This window comes from Gadus morhua, chromosome 5, assembly GCF_902167405.1.
Source record: "Gadus morhua chromosome 5, gadMor3.0, whole genome shotgun sequence".
Lineage (NCBI taxonomy): Eukaryota > Metazoa > Chordata > Actinopteri > Gadiformes > Gadidae > Gadus > Gadus morhua.
In genome coordinates this window covers 8,755,102-8,777,091 of record NC_044052.1, presented here as the reverse complement: position 1 = coordinate 8,777,091, position 21,990 = coordinate 8,755,102, and the positions used below count along the sequence as shown (strand labels likewise).

The window sequence follows — 21,990 nt, the reverse complement described above, 5'->3', positions numbered from 1 at the left end:
AAAGTCAATCTCCAGATCGGTCAGCATCAATCTGGACGTTATAGGGAAATAAAAACACCTCAACCAAGACTAATGGTTGTTTGCTCTTTCTGCTTGAAATATGAAGGCTTTATGTTTCCATTAGGAGGACGGCTTCCATCACTTTCACCAGGAAGTGCGCTCTATGGGAAGGTGAGGGAGGGGTCCAGGTAGGAGGTGTCTGGGGCCAGTAGCCAAGGGAGAAGCCAAACAAAGAGCCAGAGACGAGATAGCTGATGGCTGGCCATGATACAGGTTGGCGTTCTATTATTCATGACCTACTTGGTTCATTTGCATAGGGAGGTCGGGTCTCTGTGCCGCCGTTTAAAACACTATCACAGCCAATCGCTTGGCTGCCACGGAGGGTCCTGGCTCGGGCACGGTTTGCACAATAATGTGGGCCGAGTTATCTCTCACCGTCATCATTAGTGTTTATCTGGCCTCACCTCATCCCAGAGTTTTCCCCAGGACACTGGGGAAAACTACCCTCAGGGTAGAGGGGAGGGTACCTACCACAAACCGTCCTGTGTGTTGAGGATAACAGAGTCGTTCAGATGCACAATGGTTTCATTGTTTAGAGGTTGTAAAAGGCCGACATCGGGTTCAAAGAAACAACACCAACAACATGGCCTTTTCGAGCGTTACAGATGTCCGATATCAGGCAGAGAACTTATTGAAAGAGATGTTTGTTTTGTCAAAAGACTCTGGTTCGGACCTCCTTGACAGAGTTTGGAACGGTCTGAAGCTCTTTCACTCAATGCCTCACTGTAGTTTCTTCCAGCCTATATTGCTGTCGGCTCAAGCAATGATGCTCGGTACAAAATAACCAATTCAAAAGGTTCTGCTCGTAATCAGTCTACATGACTTATCATCATCACAAAACATTGCCAGTATTTGGGCGGATAAAAATATACCCCAGATTGCTAGGGTTGAATTCAAAACACTGAGTCAGGGATGATAAACGGCGAAGGTTACAGTGAGGTCACATCCTAGAGCTAGACGCGGCTCCCTGGGGAAGCGAGCTGACATGTACCATTTCAGAAGAAGGTTGCTGGGTCACAGCGCTACGGACATCACTCATCGTCTGTCCGTCAACATCTGTCCGGAGCTGGGAGCCAGGAACTCAGAAGAGATTAAAAGGTTGCCTGCGTGAACGAGGGAGGCCTACGCTCAGACCAGGGCCCTGAGTCAGCTCATTGAGGCGTTTGGCGTGGTATTGGAAGAATAATGACAGCAGTCCATACCAAGCAAGTTTTCCCACCCTCAGGATATAAACGGCCAGTGTGCGAGATTCACTCGAAACATAACGAAAGTGAAAGCCGCTTGTTCCACATCGATCTACCCCGATTTGCAATGGTAATCAAGTTTAGAAGGGGCGGTCATACAGAGTCAATTTGATATAATGTGCCTTGACATCAATTTGATGCAGGGACTGAAGAGCGACAGCCGTATATTATTCATAGTCACTGATTGGAGCGAATGTGCCTTTTAGGGGTGCTGAAAGGCCTCACTAGAGCAAAGGAACTTTCTCATGAGTTAGCTTTAGAAACAAAAGCCAGAGCAGCAGTAGCATAACAGATGAGCTGACGATGCACACATCCCTTCTTGTTTTACCGAGCATGCTTCGTGGGAAAAAAGATAAAACACGTCTCACGAGTAAACAATCCACGATACATAAAATAAGACCACGTTCAGATTTCAGATACACTACAAAGTGGGCTATTCACATGAAAAGGGACTCATCTTTATATTCTTTCCTAAAGGAGCACATCAAGGCGTCCATCAGCCTGTGGGCTAAAACCACTGGTGGGATCTTTAAACAGAAGACACTTCTTTCAAGCTCAAATGTGATCGGATGAGGTCTAATCTCTCTGTCGAAACACAATATGGCCTCATAAGCCTGGTGATTTAGGTCAGTGAGTGACGGTCAACCTTTGGAGGATGCACAGAAAATTTACCAGGGCAGCTGCCGCAGCCAGCAGCATACAAAACGATATCGAAAAAAAAGAGGCATTACAAACCAGCAAGTCCCCCCGTGTGTGTCAGGGGGAGCCAGCCAAAAACTGAAACAAAGGGACAACAAAGACGGCTCCGAGGGTCGGGGAGTCGCACTGCCGTGGCATTCTCCCAGAGGCACTAGCAGCGGCTCTTCTCCCGGGTGCTGCGTCATCGGCCGACGAGGCTGTGGGTGCCTCCGTCGTACCAGACACAAAGAGAGCCCGGACTGGAGATGAGGTGGGGGGCGGGGACACCATAACACACCACAGTTTAAGGGGAAGAACAAAAGAATACCCCCCCCCACCAGACACACCCACACACACCACTACAGTGTTGTTTATAATGGGGGTCAGTGGGTTGGATGTGCGACCCATAGAGAAAAGGGGGTCACATGTCGCATTATGATGGTAACATTACCCCCATGGGGCAGGGGGGAATAAATAAAAAACCCAAAGCGCTTACGAAAAGACCTCCATGTCCTGCAAACAAGGAGTCGCGGTAACAGAGACGATTACCTCATAACGAAGAGAAGACGGAGAGAACATCCTACCGTATTTTCCCATGTTGAGGCTGTGGATAAGGGGGGATGGAGGGGGTTGTTCTCAGACTACGGTTGTATGTGGCGGGGGAGTGTCGGAAGGCACGGAGCTTCCAACTGGATCGCTTCCTGCGGGGGTCCGTCTCTATTCGCGACCTCATCTGCACACCAACCCCCGGAACACAGAGACTGGCGCTCATTGTTCGGATTGGCATAGCGTTGTCGTGGGAACACGGGGCAACAAACGAAAAAATCGAAGTGAATGAGAAAATAGCAGCGGCGATATCTGTGTTAACGCAGCGGTACATGACATAACTTTCTGCACAAAACCACCCTCGGTGTTAACGCGACTTCAAACCATTACAGCGTGTGTAAATGTAATTGTGCACGCACAAAATAACGCATGGAAATGGTTTTCCCCTCAACGGGGTGGCGATGTCGGCGGTGATCCAGCGTGGGTAATCGAACGTGGCGTCTTGACAGAATGTCGCAGGCGGGGTGGATCAGAGCAGACAGGGTATCAGTCCTGTACACGCCGTGAGCTTATCTCCTAGCCACAGTGTATAGCGGCCGCCGTCGCAGGACACAACCACAAAAAGGCGTACGTTGACGTGGCTAAGCGGATTTCGGTAATGGTTTCCCTTTTAAAAACATGAACCCCCCCCAAAGTGCGGGGGAGACAAGTGAATCTGGACTTTCTACTTCATAGGTCTGATAGTGGGCATCTTGTATGGATGTCGTAGAGGCGGGATGACCCTGTTTGATGCTCAGGGGAAGGCTGAGGAGAAGCCAGACGTATTAAGGCTCCACACAAACAACCGCAAAACACACAGGACCGAGTAGAAGGTCTTTCGCGGGATCTCTCCAGTGAAACGTTTTTTTGGCAAGCGATTACATTTGAAAAGTTCTTAAAATATTTTGATATTGGACTGATAAGAGATATTAAAAATCATAAAAAACGATTTCCCATAGGACAGACAGGGAGTCATTTAATTTTTTTTTTAAGGAAAAATATGTGGATGCTAATATACTGTCAAAGTTTTGCAGATTCTGAAGTAGGGAAGAGTACAATTTTTAATTTTTTTACACACAATTTGAGTGAACCATCAGTTGAACCAAAGGTAATTATATGCATGCTTACTGTGTATCAGGCAAACTAAAACTACTTACATCTAGTGCATAGTGCTCTTATGGCAACGTAACTCACAGCATTGGTACATTATGTAACAATGTTAGAAAGAACCCAGAATGCATTAGGCCTACATAACTGGTCCATTAGCGTCACAGCTAATAATGGCGCACGGCCAGACACGGCTTTAACACAGAATTGATTCCACGGAGAGACAGACAGCCTGACAGACAGACAGACTGGTGAGCGTGCACCAGTCTGTCTGAGCGTGCACCAGTCTGAGCGTGCACCAGTCTCCCCCCCCCCCCCCCCCCTCCCCGGTATCATCTTCCTCTGTCCTGTCCTGGGAAAAGAAGACCCTTTACGGACCGGGTTTGAGCCAACCTGCCTCACTGGGTGTGAAAGGAACCAAGGTCTATCCCCTGTCATCCTCCAAGGCCCCGCCCTGGGCAAATGTAACTGGAGAGCGGGCTGTTTGTATTGGAAACAGGAGCCTCCCTCGCAGTCAGGTGGGAGAACAAGCTAGGGGAGGAGAGGACTTTACCCTGCAGAAGAGAGCGCGCCTGGATGGGAGGCCAACCATGCATAGCTCACACACGGAAACACACTTTACATTAAACACATGGGAAGGGCAAATATACTATGAAATATATACACACACACACAATTTATATATGTATACACACGCACACGCACACACACAGGATGGAAAACACTCCATCAGAGGCAATTGTTTTCGCTTTCATTAATTCAACCTACAATTGGGTACTAGGCTATTTGAGGTAATTTCAGGAAGTAGCCTGACTTCTTCATGGGGTGTCATGGAAACTGTAGCCACTCCCATCAGCTCAGTAAACAAGGTAGGGCCTCTCCAACTGGACACAGGGGCGATAGACGGCCATCAGAACTGGATATAGAGATATAAATAGACTTACTTCAAAAATAAAGAGGATGGAGTCCAGCTCTTCCCTTTGAGATTTGTTCCCTGAAAGAGAAAAAAAATATGGTTCTTTTTGACATTAAGAAATGTTGAAGTGCAAACATGACAAAAATTGCATTCTCAAACTTCTATACCCCAATTAATTAATTGCAATGCCACAGTGTGTAAATCCATCTCCATAATGACTTAAACAAAGTAATGACCACTGTGATGATACATAAATTGTGTGTCATTCCAGGTTTGGCGCACTGACGAAAAAACTTTGCAATTAATTAGAAAATGACTTCATAACTGTCCATTCGCTCATGAGCACACTTTTGCTTAATTGGAATATTTATCAAATCCCTTAATGTCGCTTAAATAGCTATATGACGACTACCAAACAGTGCTCAATGTGGGCCAAGTGAAAGGATATTATAGAACAAAACATTGCAAAGGACGATTCCCCAGAGTGCGTCTGCAGCCCGCGGTGGCCTATAAATCAGTCTGATAATGGAGTCTATAAAACCTGGGGCTCCCCCACTCGTTGTTTTAACAGAGGGACCCACATGGGTTCTCTGGCGGTGAAAACAAAACACATCCAGTGGGTTACCTGCACAGAGCAGTATTAAATTATGTTTTGCCGACTTGCCCACAGCGATCATCACATGAGGGACCTTCTTTATGAAGTGGACCACAGATTGGGTGTGGGGAACTTGAAACTCGCTGGAATGCGAGTGTGCTATTGTCGCCAAAGCCACTAAAAGACCTTTTAAACTTGTAGGGAAGATTATCATTATTTTGATGCCAATGAAAGATTTGCAAAGTGTGCCACGGTCCTCACCTTTTTGCTTTAAGTTGCTTTCCAGTGTAATGAAATTTTCATAGAAGATAAAATAAATCTGAGAACAGTTACTCTCGAAGAAGGTCTTCAGCTCACTCTTCTCGCTGATGTCTGTGAATCAGAAAAACAGAAACAAAGGCAGAGTGCATTAATAGAAGGTTTCCTGAAAGGATTTATGCATAATTAGACCTATAATCCTAGGACCAAACTTGGTGGCATCGTACAACAGGCACTCAACACGTCAAGGATAAAAGAACAGTCAGAATAACAACACTGCTACAGAAATACTCCAGGGCGAACAATTAAATCAATGCCTGACCCACATAAAAGCGTGGACATCGCTCACTGTTGACACATCTCCATAGGGAGGGTGTGGTTGGTGTGTGCGTTACCAGACTGAAAGAATGAGGGGGTCTCTGTACCAGAAGAGAATACCCACACACACACACACACACACACACACACACACACACTGATCAGTGGGGAATTACCTCACACACACTTGTGCCTTGTATCTAGGACATCCTCACGGTCCTCCCTCTACGAAACAATCTGCCTCGCTTCACCAGAGTAACCCTTACAAATAAGTAGGTAAGTAAGTCTGTGTGACTGTGTGTAGAATACAGCGTGACCTCTGCCGGTTTTGCAGGGATTTTCCGAAAATCCCCTAAAATGTTCTGACCTTGATCACGGTGTGTGCGTTTGGCAGTGGGTATGATCAGGTTTTTAGTTTTGGAAGGAGACATAGCTTGGCTTGGCCTCCGTCCAGGCTGGGCTGAAGGGGCCGGGAACGATTCGGTCACACGCACACGCACACGCGCACACACACACACACACACACACACACACACACACACACACACACACACACACACACACACACACACACACACACACACACACACACACACACACACACACACACACACACACAGCATTAAACACACACACAGACACCACCGCCCTCAAGGAGGGAAACTGCAGGCCGGCCGCGGGACACAAAGACAAGTAGGGAGACGTTTGCGCCGCGGTATCGGAACGCTTCCTAAAGCAGGGTGTTGGGCGGGCGACCGGGGTGTCTCACGTACAACGCCGGTAATGAGAGAGGCGTCCCGGGCCTGGATGATCAGATACAGGCTAGGGGAGGAGCGCTGGCACTCTAACCGAGCAATTAAGGCTCACCTTCTGCTGCGCGTCTCCACGCCCCGCATGGCACGCTGGACGTTTACCAGCCGCCGCCGTGCTCAGGGAGGAGGGCTGGCACGTAACGGGCAGCGTGTCAGAAAACAACGTTCCCGAGGCGCCGAGATTAATGTTGGGGACAATGAAGACATCGTAACTCCGTGGTAATGACACTTTTCCTTTTTGTTTAACGGGCTTGGAGTGAATGCACAGAGATAAAATACTTGCAAGTACAGCACATATATTTATATAATGTACACAGCACACACGCCCGCACACACACACGCGGGCACCCACGTGCACGTACACACAAACAAACGCAAAAGAGCTTGATTGATAGGCAAATTCACCTCCCCAGCCAGAGCTCCTGTCCTCCCTGCTAGAGACTCTGTTCCCTGGAGAGAGGCTCATTATGTTGAAGGGACAGGAGCTAGACTGCAGCTGCACAGGAAACAACTGACAGGCCTGTGTCTCTGGACAGCCAAGCAAAGCTGGACACGCAGGAAAAGCTGCATCGGGCTACAGAGCATCTTGGCTAGATCTTTCCTTTTTGCAGTGAACCAGAAAGCTTGCATAATGCATAACAATGTGCCAAGTGTCAAGCTGCAAGGCATTATCTCCAAATCCATGAGCAGTGTTTACAAAAAAAATGTATGGAAGATCCTAGGCCTATTCAGGCTTTGTGGGATTAAATGTCACCAAACATAACACCGCTTTAAGCAGATAAAAGAAAGGAAAGTACACAATGTAAGCAAGACTAAGTCCCCGTTTAGAAAAGTTTGCAAGTGAAGCACTGAATCCTATTTAGTCATTATGGTTGTTTTAGAGTTTAAATGCAGGGGGGCAAGCGTTCTCTGAATATTGTTATTCAACTGTGAAAGTGGAGCCCTATCTGTTGACGCTGATGGCTTCTCCTTCTGCCACTGATGCAGAGAAATGCTGATGAGAATGAAGACGTGATTAACTGGGTTATATCAGAGCCAGGTATATACCTGCAGGCTGTGTCACATCGTGGAGTTGTTAGGTCAGCCTGTTCTACTTAAGACTACTATAACAACAAGTCCGGAATCAATGAGGGGTCACACACAGACAGTGTTTGTGTGTGTTTGTGTGCATGCAAAAACAATGTTTTTTATCCGTTTGGCATCAACTGACATCATTCTTTTGCACTCTCATTCTCAAACACGAAGAGACTCATTTATCACATTTGTGCTTTAGATCGACGATTGTTATCTTTTTTGGACACACACACACACACACACACACACACACACACACACACACACACACACACACACACACACACACACACACACACACACACACACACACACACACACACACACACACACACTTCCCCAAAGGAGACAACACTTCATTAAATAATATTCGCTCCTACAAGCATTAAAGTGTAAAATGCTGCCACATCCTCATTTGTGCTCTGCATTCAAATCTGAGCCTGTACTGCCTTTCATAACTCATTGTTGACTCAGTAATTTACATTTGCAATTAAAAAAGCCATTAGTTCTCTACAAATCGAATAATCAGTATTGTTGGTCCAAGTGGACTATCACATGCTTAATATAATAAACAAAGTAAATAATACTAGGTCATAAAGGCCTCACTATACACTTTAAGCCTTTCAACATCAGCTGATGTGTCTTCTTATATAAAGAGAATATAGAATTGCCAATATAGGGAGTCAATAAAGCGGTCTCAATAACGGGCCTGCTAGCCACTAGACTACTAGTAGGAAACATATGCTCCCGGTCCGGTCTTCATATCATAACCACACATTGCAGGGAAACATGAATATAATTAAAGATTTAACTATTTTAAAAGTATCCCTGACGTGTTATACAAACGCAAAAACAAGGTGAGGTATGGACTGATGACAGAGCAGTGAGCCCAGTGGTATTGAGGCGCCCCAAAGAGTTGAAGGGGACCTCTTATCTGGAGCCGGCACATGGCCCGGGGCTCATCAGACGCTGCTCCGTCTGTCGGACTGGCCTTCCTGTCCGCCAGCGGGCCAGCTAGTTGTGGAGTCACAAGCTGTCCCCTGAACAGAACCCCATGAACGGCCCCATGACGGGAAGCCGAGGTGAAGGGGAGGATGGGTCGGGTGAGAAAGAAGAAGAGATAGGAAAGAAGAAGGAAATCCTTCTATAAAGATAAACAAACAAGGAATGTGTCAGTTGCGGTAGATGAGTATTGAGTATTTAGTCGGCTACCATACAGGCTTGTATTCTTGTATATTGAGGAAATTGCTGTGCTATGAATACCGAAGCAGAACTGGAATACCTCCTCCCATATTGTGGGAAGTGCATAATCCTGACAGAAATGACAAATTTTAAATTTGAATCTCTGAATAATTTGCCAACAAGATCCTCAATCCAGGCGAAAAAATAGAAACAGGATAATGGACATGTACCATTATCATTGTGAACCATCTTTCATGAAAAAGGCTAATGAATACGTTTGTGACACTGACCATTTGGTTTGCCTGCCAGATTTATACCAGTGATAGGCCACTGACTGCTAGGATAGGCCTCCATGTGCCTTCTGGAAAATGGAGATCGAGCAAGAACTGATCAGAGCAACCTGCAAATGGGAAATGAAATCATTGAGCTAGAATCTAATTGTGAAGCTTCAACTCCATTAATTAGACCCTCTGTGTGTGTGTGTGTGTGTGTGTGTGTGTGTGTGTGTGTGTGTGTGTGTGTGTGTGTGTGTGTGTGTGTGTGTGTGTGTGTGTGTGTGTGTGTGTGTGTGTGTGTGTGTGTGTGTTCCGTTTGACATGCTTCATGCTTGTCAGAAAGGCGTCAAAGTGCCTCTCATCCAGCCCTCTCCACTCTCCGCTCTCCCTGCTCTACCATCTGTGTCGATCTCCCTGGCCAGCCCCTGGAGCGCGACGGAGAGGGGATGAGACCACAGGAGCGGGGTGAAAGAAAAAAAGATAAAAATCCTGAATGCAAGACGAAGATGAGCAGTCTTGTGATAGCATGCTTGAGTCTAAAGAGGAGGAGGAGGAGGAGGAGGAGGAGGATGGCAGCCTACCATGCCTAGTCGTTTGGAGCTTGGCCGACGAGGGTTGCAGACAGTGGACACTTCAAGGCCCACACGGTAGTACACTAATCTTGGTGTTCCTAGAAGCTAGAGCCTCGAAATTCCTCTTCCCAAGGATTTCCAATGGATCCTGCGGTACTAATTTTCACATCCCGCCCCCAGTCGCTGTTGAAGGTAGATGGAAATCTGGACCTACCACTGAAACAGCGGTTACATAAATGTAATAACACGCACACGCAAACACACACCAAGCTACACATCAAGCCGAGCTAAAAATGGCTATAGTGCGTTTTCCCGCCACAGCCAATAATTGCCTTGCATTTAGCAGGTGGCCCTGATGTTGTTTTTCTCTTAGTCCTAGACTGAGGTCTAGGTTGGCAGCGGTGCTCTGGATGGACACAGAACCAGTTCTGCTGCCTCCAGGAATGCAATAGGGCGGAGCCTAAGCCATAATACCACCCAGGACAAACACCAACATGCCCTGTGGACACAATTTAATAACACCTACATGATACAGTCCAAATCACAGCGTGGATATGTTGACGATTGGTGTTAAATTATCATTAAAACAATAATATATTGTATATGTTGACAATGCAGATAGAGGGATCGATAATTTATTTTTCTTCCCCAGTACAGTCTGATATAGTCATCAGTATGGCTTGCTTCAACAGTAAATGAAACCCTGAAGCTCAAGAAAAGGTTGTAAAAGATTCTACCTATTTTTAGATACAGAAACGATAATAACCAATATAATATGAACTCCAAAAAAACTGATGCCTGTTCCTCAGGGAGTGCGGGCCACTTACTGTACTGCTTATCAGGCTGACGCTGGAATATGTCACACATATGCCAGTTTTAGTTCAGCGTCAAATAAATATGTATACATATATCAAATGAATGACCACAAATCCCCATTTCCATCATGTCCCTAATGACTAAGCTTGACTCTGACAGGCAGAACCAGGCAGCAGACGCCAGCACGCGTGTGGACTAAGTAGATGGGTGTGACAAAAAGTGCAATTAGGCCTGTCTGTTAAGAAAACAGGAGAGTGTTATTTTTCTACCATCTTAACAGCCATTCATGAAAAACAAGGACAGCAAACTTTTTGCGTACATCTCCTTGTATATGTAGATAAATAAACCTTGAAGAGCAGCAGATCCAAAGTAATGAGTAACTCATGAATCTGCCCCTTAAAATGCCCTTCCTCCTGCTCAGCAAAGAGGAAGGAGAGAGAGAGAGCTCAGATACTGTGTCACTGTCAACAGATGCCTTGAAGGGGGATGCTGTCTCCAGCGTACTAGTACTGGGAGGGGAAGTGTTGTGTTTTCGAACCGGGGTGGGGAGGGGGGGACTGACGGCCGGGCAGAGCTGACTTGGATGATGGTTCCATCCTCCGCGGACTTGTTTTGAGAATCCAGTGTCTGGCAGAGAAGCGCGTGCTCATGTGATCCGACAGCCTGACAGCAACCTGCCACCACGGAGCACAGGGGCTTTTCGGGAGGCCGAGAAAGGAGACGAGCAACGCAACACCAGGGACGGTTTCAGCTTCATGGAGGAGGACAGACCCACGGGTCGGCTGCTGCTCCACATGGAAACACAGGCTCTACACCATGTTGGATCAGTAGCCCGCTATGTTTTTACCAAGAGAAATAAAACCACTGAGTACACATCATTCATAGTGAGCTCGGTCAACAAGAATGAATAATAAATAGTGTTGTCAGTTTCAGCAGTGGGGCATGGGATACGTTTCCTAAAAAGGTTCCCAACAGCATCCCTCTTATTGGTGAACAGGCCGGATTCCTTCTAGGGAATACATTTTTATTAAAATATGCATTCTTTTTTAGCATTTCTCAGGAAAGACGAAAGAGGATGGAGCCATGGCAGGTTTGGAGCTGACGGGCTGGGGTTGTATTGTGATGCGGGGAAGGTCTTTCCGGCCGGCTGTCAGGGAAGCACAGCTGTTGCTCACAGCATGTGGGGGGGGCGCTGCTGGGAAATAACAACCTGCTGCCCGCGCTGATGGCCGTAATGAAATATTCAGGAGAGAGACACGGTGGGCTTCACCTCATCGCAATCTGGTAGAGGCCGATATCACTGGGCTGCTCTCTTTCCCACCGATTCCCCGCACTCACTGGAAAACGATCGCACCCAAATGTCAGGCAGAACATATTTATACAGTGTTCCCCTGCCCCTCGAATGGCTCATGGAGAGTTCACAATCACATCATGGCAGATGTCATCAGTTCAGATTCTCTGTGTGCGTCACAGCGACATACGAGGCCAAGGGTCGCAGGGCTTTAACCTGATTGCAGGTTACCTCTAAATAAAATACACAACAAATTCGCACCGCTAAAATTAACCCATCCCATCATTCAGGAAAAACATTTTCACGGTGAATTAATGTCATTCTAATCGAATGAGCCGCCGTTTACCTAGATTTGCCGAGCCAACAGTTAGGAGTGTGTGCAGCCAGTTGGGTGTGCAGTGCACCCAGTTGTGTGTGCACACTGCGCGTGTCCACCGTGTCGGCTGAATCAATGGGTGAAGGTCATGCAGCACGTGGCACCTATGGCATATTTACCCGGGCAAACATGTCTAGCCTGCCTGCCCACAGATCACTGTTTAAACTCGATCAGCCCTGCCATGTGTGTGGTGGTGGTGGTGGCGACGCCATTCGCGACCCAGAAATCCCATGTACTGTAGAGTGTGATAAATGATATTTAACCCCCCTGGGGGGGCTCGGAGGTGGGTTAAAAGCCCCATCAGGCCTTTGATCAGACTCAGCCTCATTAGTATTAGCTCCGGGAGAGCTAGCGCCGCAGGTGCACTCAGTTCCTGGCAGAAAGGAGCTGGGGGAGGAAAAGAAAGGAGAGGGGGAGGAAAAGAAAGGAAGGGGAGTGATAGGTTCCTTTGGCAGAGAGCGGAGAGCAGACACAGAGGGGTTCTCTTTAAAAGAGCAGGCACAGGGAAGCCTGTGGGGGCACCAGCAGAGAGCAGGGAGACATGGGGTGGCTGCTAATGTGGAGGCTGATGGATGCACAAAGCAGGATTTTTGTCTATGCACACACGTGGACATGGTGGAAATAAGTGACTGCAGAAGATGGATAATATCCTTTTTTTCTTTAGAAGATAATGAATACTCAGAGAATGGTTTACAGGATTGCCAGAGGGAGCGAAAATAGACACCCTCCTATCCATTTCCAGGACAACCACAAACAGCCCAAAAACCAAATCACCAGGAAAACACAAATATTGTGTTTATTAGGGAACCTGATTCACTCTAACACACATATACACACACACACACACACACAAACACTCACACACACGGCTTGAGAAAGGAGCCATTGATGGAACATAAGAACGTCGCCGAGCTCGGACACTTCCAAATGATCACATTTGATTGGAATATAAATGCTCTCAGGAGGTTCCCCCTCCTATTGCTTTCCCTTGAGTAGCCTCCTCCCCGTCTAGCAGCAGTGCGCAGCAGTCCGTTCTATATCAATCCCAGCCTGCACCACGGGGACGTTCGATTTCCAACTGAGCGATGGCCAGCGAGGGCAGAAGGAAAAAAACAACTACCTATGGAACCATTCAGAGCCCTTGACGGCCCCATGTCACCGCCGCGGCAGGTTGACTTTTGAACCTTGCTGAGGAAAGGTTAATCATAAATCCATGGCCACCGGCTGGGCTGAGCGAGAGGAGGGTGTCACATGGTGTCATTTAAAGAGAGTGCCGTTAGGTAGCGCAGTGAATGAGCCTCCATCTTAACAGGTCTACATGACACACATCTGCTCCTTGTGCTGTTCAATGAACTCCCCCCCAGGAGCCGGCCGATATGTCGGTCATAATTCAGTCCCCCACTGCATTACATCAGGGTCTCCAGTCACACCGAGCGGGCGCCCATCCCAACAGCACTCCTCATCAGTATTGACAAGAGAGTGATCTGATTAATTTGCTGGTTGAGCGGATAAATCCCCTGTCCACAGCTGGGTCTGAGTGTGCACGGTGGCAGCATGACTGACGGTACCTGTAGGTATAGATTTAGCGCCGCCAGAGCGTCAGGATGTCATGCATCATCATCTACTCAGAGTGCTGTGTTTAAATAGCCGGTGAAAATGTACTGACTCCTACTACAAACAGTTGCACAATGCGGATTTTGATTTGTATGTGGTGCACTGAACTGTCACGAAGGATAAACTTTACAATGAAATGTCCACAGGCTTGACTAGCCTCTTTGCTGCAACCACTGAGTGGCACTCTGTGGCATAGTAATTGCTAATCGAGTTATCGTTAAAAACATAAACACACAAGATGAATAATTATTGTCCAGCAATCAGAGGACTTATGGTGCATATGATTTGATTTCAGCACCGCAGTGCCAAACACTGAGTGGATGTCTCTCCACATGACAACAGTGTCTGGCTGTGCAACAGATTGAGGTCTGGCCATGTGCGTGTACCCATAGCACAGTGTGAACCGTCTAGCATTGGCAAAGGCCTGACACAGTGTAGGCTCATTGATCGAATAGTGGCTGATCTTGGCATCTTGGGCGTTCGGGAGGGACTAAACTGCCAATGTCCAGTATTTCTCTTCCTTAGCTGGTGTTTAAATACTCGCCTTAATCCACCTTAAGTATCACACTGTGTGCAATAAACAAGGACACCATTGAAAAACATCAATAAACTGGAGATTAATTAAGTGTTACATTTAAACTCCCGGCAAATGCAGCGTTTTTCCTACAGTGCGTGACAATTTGAGTTAAGCCATAAAAGAGTTTGGTTTTTCTAACACTTCGGAGCCTTTAAGCAGAGCAGATGATGATGATGATGATGATTGAAAGCTTAGACATGCTGTAATGGGAGGAAAAGATAATGCAATCCACTACTACATGATGAAATCTTAAATCAGCGACACAAGAGTTCTCTAAATCACATTTTCAGGCAGAGGGATATGATATGCTGTCCATCAAAAGTGAGTCAATTCAATAAATACTTTGACACAATATGCTCATAAAAGAATATACTTCCTTTTATTTGTCACTGGCTTGTTGACCGACCATAGAAAAGGCAATGGCTGTGTGCACTGTATGATAATGAGATATGAACAGAAGCTTTGGTTATATGGAGAGCTGGGTTTTACAGGGTTGTCGTCCAGGTAACCAGCAAAACTGGAAAAACTAGTTTTGTTGACTTTCATGTGACGTCTTAATCAAACATGGCCGACTGAACAACGGGGCATTGCAAAAAAAAAAGAAGCCTCGTTATACTCGACGGGGATATGATTTGTCACCATAATATTCAAACACTGAGCTTAGTTATCATGATATGATTAACATGATGCCAGTGGACGAGATACATGCTTCAGAGTAGCCGCTGATGAAAGGTTAATTACATGAGCAAACCCCATGCTAGACAATAACAAGATACACACCCATAGAGTCAAGCCTAGGATGTTTTCAAACAGAGTAGTTTAACCACGATGGGTGTTAAATCAGGCCTGGGTCAATTTCTTGTGCATTCATGTGTCACATTCCCACAACAAGGCCTATACCAGACCTTTCTGGTAAAATATTAACACTAAACATATTAAATATTAACCAACTCATTTTGCAGAGTCAACGGAAATGACCGATCAAGCCTAAGTTATAAACAACACCTGAGACTCAGGGAGGGCCTTTGTATCTGCGTTTCTGTGAGTAGTGTACACGACACATGACACTACAGTCACATGACATGTCTCACAAATCAGTAACAAAGTCACAATGCCAGCATAAACGTTGCAAGGATAAGCTGGTGCGGCGGCTACCATTAAAGAAAAAATAAACAAATAAATTAGCGAAGTGCAGCTTGACTGAAGGTCAACCAGCAGTATGCTTTCAAACCCCCATGCTAAGAGGGGCAGTGCTTGATTGATCAAGTTGGACATGCTGGCCTACTGCACACAGTGGGAGACATAAATCTGGCAGCAGAACGATGCTCCACGTAGCACTTCATTATTCCGACACACACTGATGCTAAATCTGTAGGGATCGCAGACCACTTTACACTGCTTATAGTGCTGCAGCTAGAATAAGTTACCTTTATGCCCCTTTTAGGTTAGGAATAGTAATGGCCATTCATTTATAATGAGTCAACTAAATATATCTACTTGTATCAAATGAATGACAACCAATCCCTAGGAAGGAACCATGTCAATCATGTCCCTAATGACTACGATTCACTCTGACAGGCAGAACCAGGAGGCAGACAAGAGCACTTGTGTGGACTGAGTTGATGGGTGTGACAGAAAATGCAATTAGGCAGGCAGTCTGTAAAGAAACCAGGACAGTGATATTTTTCTAGGAGTATTACCAACAGCACTACACAAAAAAGGACAACCAATACAAATGTGTAGAATGCATCTCTGTGTAAATATATAAACCTTAAATTGAAGCTGATAAAATGCTTAAAATATGGCTTTAGAAGAATCAAACTTAAAATCAAAAAACATTGGACAAACAAAATGCCACATAATAGAGCATGAATTAAACTCCTAAAGGCTTTGTTTCTTTCTCTGCCTCTCTCTGAATGCCTTGATCTACCTTTGAACAGTCTAGCCATGTTGAGGTAAGGAGCAGAGATGAACACTTGCAGGTCCTTAATCAAGAAGCTGTGATCTAATAAGCAACCACAGCCTCATACCTGCTAATGGCTGTCCAGTACCATCCAGAGCACACGAGACACTGGAGAGTGATTAACAGGAGCGGCCAATCAATCCCCTTAATGAGCAGTAAGGGAGAGAGGGGGGCTACACTGCATCACTGCATCAGGACCATGTGTCAGAGCCAGCATCAGAATGCAGAGGACAACTCTGAATCTAGATGTGAAGGCATCCATCCACGACACACTTAGCATCTAATCACCGCAAGGTAGCACCTAGCAACTTAATTACTGTCAAAATGATAAGGTTTAACGGTCTAACCATTGCTAACACAGTGTTCAGAGTTAAGTAGACATGATTGAAACATTGCAAGAAAGCAATTGCACATTTCCTATGTTGAAACCGCATTATGACACTGCAATGCTTAGCCACAATCTCAAAATGTACATGGATCCATAAAACCATTTGCTGAGTTGTTCAATTCAATGATGTTTCATACAAAAGTTCCTTGACCTTATTAATCACTTTAAAACAGCAAATGCACTACTTGGTACCAACACAAAAGAGAACAACCACAAAACAAAAAAGCATAAAGCACAGTACAAATTCAGGCTATTTCAAGTTGAACTTGAGTTAGCTCCTCACAGACAAATAATAAGCAACCTTGTGAAAAATAAACACCCTTAGACAGCTTTAATCAAGAACAGGACCCTTTATCATATACTTGCAGTAAAACTGAATTACACTCAAAGAACAAGTGGACCAACAGCTTCGCTTGCCAACGCAGTCTTGAGATAAACGAGGACAAGTGGGGAGCTTTGTCCTGAGGATTTCCAGAAACAGAGAGTACCAGAAGTGAAGAAGAGATTTTAGGCCCATCGAGGCGCGCAGAGGACCTCCTCGATGGGGCTTCTGATGGAGCGTTTATTGTCTTCCCTTCTGGCCGTTGGCCTTGTGAGTTCCCCTCTCCACACAGCAGCCTGACGGCAGGTTGACCCTGAACCCTGTGTCTCAGAGTGTGCAAGTGAAGAGATGCACGAGGGAAGGAACACCCACTTACTTCCTTTGTACTCTCAAAAGACGAGTGCAGAGATAGCTTTAAGCCCACAAGCCGAACACACACACACACACACACACACACACACACACACACACACACACACACACACACACACACACACACACACACACACACACACACACACACACACACACACACACACACACACACACACACGTTTAACTTGCGTGCTTGTGAATAGCCATGCCGTACGCGTCAGTCTCTCAGATCTCCCACAAAGCTTACATTTATTTACTGGTTTGTCCAGAACAGTTGTAGCAGTATACTGAACATAAACAGCCCAAGTGAAGCCCTGATTGTTATTCTAGTGTGGACCTTTACATTTTTTGTTGCCTGGGTAAAGGAGAGACTTTGCATGGTCGCCAGAATATGTAAAGCTTTTGTTAATTTCCAAGGAAAACAAAGCACTCATTCTATGGGATGCACCACAGAGTGCTATGCCATCAACTCTGAAGAAACTTGTTAGGCTTGAGCATTTTGGATGCCACAGGGGGGGAAGCAACTGTTTTGTTTGTTTGCAGAACATAAACTAGGTCTACTTTCTCTTGTGTTGTTTCAACTAAATAACCGGTTCTCCATGGTCCAAGTATAACTTATGTTTCATTGAAGAAACTGAAGCAGTGATAATATGCAACAGTGAATATATAATGAGTCAAGGGAGATAAACAGAGCCACATAAATAGCCATTAGACATCCAGAGGTGGTCTACGGGGCCTGAGTAATTAACAGCCACAGCCAACTCCAGCCAGGCATGACTGGCAAATTAACATGCAGCAGCCTTCACACTCTTTCCCACAAATCTGCTCAGTGAGCAGAAAACCAGCACTAGGCCACTAAGAAGAGAGCACAACTGACCTTCCAAGCCCAATACCACTGATGCAACACTTGATGCAAGATGACCCAGGAAATGTGTTATGTTCCTTCAGGCCCGCATTAAATTAAAGTGTCTTAAATATTCTATTTTTCTTCAAATGGTCAGTTTGAGGTTACATAGTAAGCCAGCCGAACAAAAGTTATTCTACTTTGAAACCCCTTGACAATATCTTGGAAGTTCCTGGTAAATTCTTGAAACAGACTGAAACACAAGGATGATCTCTTGAAATCGTAATGACATTTACAGGTTAGGTTACTACAAGTCAACTGCCATCATTGTGTTTGATGATTCATTTGGCTTTTCAGTTGGTCTCCCCAGTTCCTCAATCATACCAATGGTTCCCCTTTGCCATTGTTTAAAAGACCACGATAATGTGTTCTCTTAATCAAAATCACCATTTCTCTTCAGTAAATTACACTCCTTTCAGTAGAAGTTCTCCACATCAACCCATCTCTATCTGCTCTTCCTGGCCACAGAGGAAGCAGCAGCTGCCGGAGGAAATCCTTCCAGGGCCAAAAGCACTGCTAATAGAGGGCAATTGCAAGGAGACAGCAACAAATCTCCACCATAATCAGCCACTGGACAAACAGAACAACCTTATCTTTAACTACACATGGGGGAACCAGGCTCCCTGACCTCAAGCTGGGTAGTGCTACTCTTGACATTGAAGCTGGGCTATCACTGCAGTATAGAGACTTCAGAGGCTATGGTTTATATTTGCTATTGAAGAGGCAATAGGACTGCAGTGTAGGCCCAATGTAAAACATATGGATCAAATACGAAGTGAACTGACTGACTCAGCTAGCTTAGAATAAACTTTAAACAGACCACATAGGTTTGTTGACATTAGGTCTGCACAAATATAATCACAACTAATTCTTGCTCTTCTGTACTTCCAACACACTTTTGTGTTTTGATGGAAGTATTACTAGGAATCTATCTTCATTTACTTTGGGATTGTTCATTTAGCCATTGATAAGCATAGAAGAATATATTATTATATTAAAATATATATTTTTATCTTGTTAGAATTGGTCAAATATATTATGTTTCAAATATCAGAAAGCTTCCTATAAACTCAGGGACATGAGGGTATACAAGCAATAAAATGTTATTGTGCTCAATCCCCTTACAAAAAATAAATATATGTGCTACTACTCATATACTATGGGTAGAAACTCAAGCAGTTTGCCTAAGGACACATTTACATTTACCATGCTTAATGAATTAAAGATCCTGTTGCACAAGTGAAGATTTTTATGAATCCGTCATACACTGTTATAACAAAAGAAGATTTTCTTCACAAGGGATTATGGTCCACGATAGCAAAGCTTTTTGTCTAGAATAACCCATGGTAGAGGACCCTTAATTGAAGTCTGGTTGACAGCAAACACCATACATGCACTCCCCCCTGTACGAGGCAGATGAGACTTAATCTGGACCATGCTATCGGACGGTCCACACATTCTAATACAATAAAATTGTTGTTTATGTCAACTACTCATCAAAGACGAATGTCTGCCAGGCACTATTAGCGCTTGCCGCGTTAGCTGGCTAGTTAGCCGCAATAAAGAAGCTAACATTAAACGTAATGTCAGTTCGCGCCGGTATATTTACAATATATGCTATTCAGTGTTGTGCATCGTACGGTGGACATCAGACGTGCACGTTTGGGCAAACACTCCATGCATGGGAGCCAACGTTATGCATCTATCTAGTTAAAACAACAGACAGCATGCAGTGTTGTGGTGACAGCGCTGTCATTAACGTTAGCTGTCCATACTAGGCTAGCTTAGCCACAACTAGCTCGGTCTCGGTAACGCCGTGTGAATTGCTCGGTGACATTTCACTCACCTAACAGTGACCGGAGGTGTTTCAGTCGAGTCAGTACATCCTTCTTTGGGTCCAGAACTTTCTGTGTAGATTTCTTGATGTCTCCATGGCCCCTTCGAGTGAACATACCGCTGTAAAATGCAATCGTGGAACCTGAAATTATCTATTTAGGACCATACAATAAGCCTCCCGTGTGTGACAGTGTCACTTTCTATACCCCCCGCTCTGAGCTCGCTCGGTAAACATAGGGCTAGCTAGTCCTCCTCCTGGTTTGTGGGTGTGTAAACACGGAAGCGCAGCTACAGACGCGGCGGTAGAGGTGGTCCGTTTATGTGAGTACGCCCTCTTGTTTATAAGATGATATGGCGCACCTACGGTTGAAATAGTGTTGACGTTCAGTGACAAAACAAGCGCCTGCATGCGTGGTTGTTGCCAGGGTGGATGCTTTATGGTGGCCCCTTGTTATGATGGGAGACTCGCTGTTAACCACGTGGTAGTTTACCGAAATAACATGAACAATGTTTTATTTAAAAGAAACATGCACAGTGTCTTTCTTGGAAAGACACATGAACAATTTTGCATTTCATCCTGGTGTCTACGGCGTTTGAGCGTACACCCCTTCTGCTCAAGGTTTGACCACGATGCTTAACAGATTATGCTGTTTAACTCAAGATTATTTATTATGCAGCAAGATGGAAATGCTTTGAGTCGATTATTTGCATCGACTCTGAAGCGCCATCTGCTGTATGGAAAGAAGAATACACGATTTAAAGTCAGTGCACTTTACAATCAGTTGACAACGTGTATATGTTTGATTAACCTGTCCCACTTTTGTTGACTATTGTAATATTAAGAATACTGCTGATGATAATAATTTTGTCATATTATCAAAATGTTGTGGATGGACATGTTGTGGAAGATATATCTTCCACAACATGTATATCAGGGCAAAGAATTAGGCCTAATAGAATACAGACGAGTCTTAGTAAAATCCTGTAATTTTCATTTGAATCTGAAAGATTTTCGCAAACAAAATGCATGTTTGAAAATGGTTATTTAAGTTTATTGAAGATAAGGGTAGGCTAATTAAGATTGCAGCTTGCCAATAGAATCCTCATTATTAAGTCAAATAAATAATATAGATGGATTCTAATAATTGAAAAGACAAGAAAATACCATTTTGGAAATGAGAAAATTCTGAGAGTTAAGCTATCTGATAAAATTGAATAAATTCACCAAAATGCGCATAATGAACACTTAAAGCCATCCTTTGTTTTTACCTGTGTGAAGCCACCGCATTTTTGGGATAACTCTTCCAAGCCTGGGGGATAGCAGATCCTAATCCTACCTCTAACTTTAATTGAAATCTTGTGAATTTTTTTTACTGAAATCTAGTCTTTATTATTGTCAATATCCCTTTTTTAATACCCGTTTGATTATAACGCTATTTGATTGTTTTCTATCATTCAGTCGATGCAATTTCTCAGCCTTCTGTAGGGAAAAGAGATACTGATAATAACCACAAGGAGGTGCATAAACCGACCTTTAATTTAAATGGAACAACTTCTATAGATCCTTCAAAAAACCTTACAAAAATACTTGTTTCAACCCTTTCGCAAAGAAAACGAAGGAATGCCGGTAAAACGAACCGAAAATATACAAATATATAAATGCTGTCTGAAAACTGGAATGGACAATGGATAAATCCAAAGCGTTTATACAATGCAAGCTCATATAAAAAGGTGGCCAAGGTAGAGACAGATTCATAAAAGAGTGAGTTTGATGAAGAGAGTAAAACACATTCCTTGAGGACTCTTGTTAAGGTGTCTACGTCGTCCACAAAGACGACTGAGACTGTATTCT

General features: G+C 44.8%; 1 protein-coding gene and 1 long non-coding RNA gene across 6 annotated transcripts in view; both read right to left on the bottom strand.

Annotated features, from left to right (window-relative positions):
- The window catches only part of ralgapa2 (Ral GTPase activating protein catalytic subunit alpha 2), a 108,771-nt gene extending 88,278 nt beyond the window's left edge, over positions 1-20,493 (bottom strand). For 2 of the 5 annotated variants that reach the window (XM_030357152.1, XM_030357153.1), the window contains exons 1-3: positions 20,149-20,488; positions 5,447-5,557; positions 4,619-4,668 (exon numbers count right to left, since the gene is read on the bottom strand). In XM_030357152.1, coding sequence (XP_030213012.1) covers positions 4,619-4,668; positions 5,447-5,557; positions 20,149-20,254 — 267 coding nt within the window. In that variant the 5' untranslated portion in view covers positions 20,255-20,488. Of the gene's footprint in view, positions 1-4,618; positions 4,669-5,446; positions 5,558-20,148 lie in introns of all 5 variants that reach the window. The other 3 variants (XM_030357150.1, XM_030357149.1, XM_030357151.1) reach the window with 3 other exon arrangements.
- Positions 7,247-12,106, bottom strand: LOC115544289 (uncharacterized). Its single transcript, XR_003976830.1, has 2 exons — positions 9,686-12,106; positions 7,247-9,529 (listed from the first exon to the last, which is right to left on the bottom strand). It is a non-coding gene; the product is annotated as an uncharacterized LOC115544289 (long non-coding RNA).
- Positions 20,494-21,990: the final 1,497 nt, after the last annotated feature.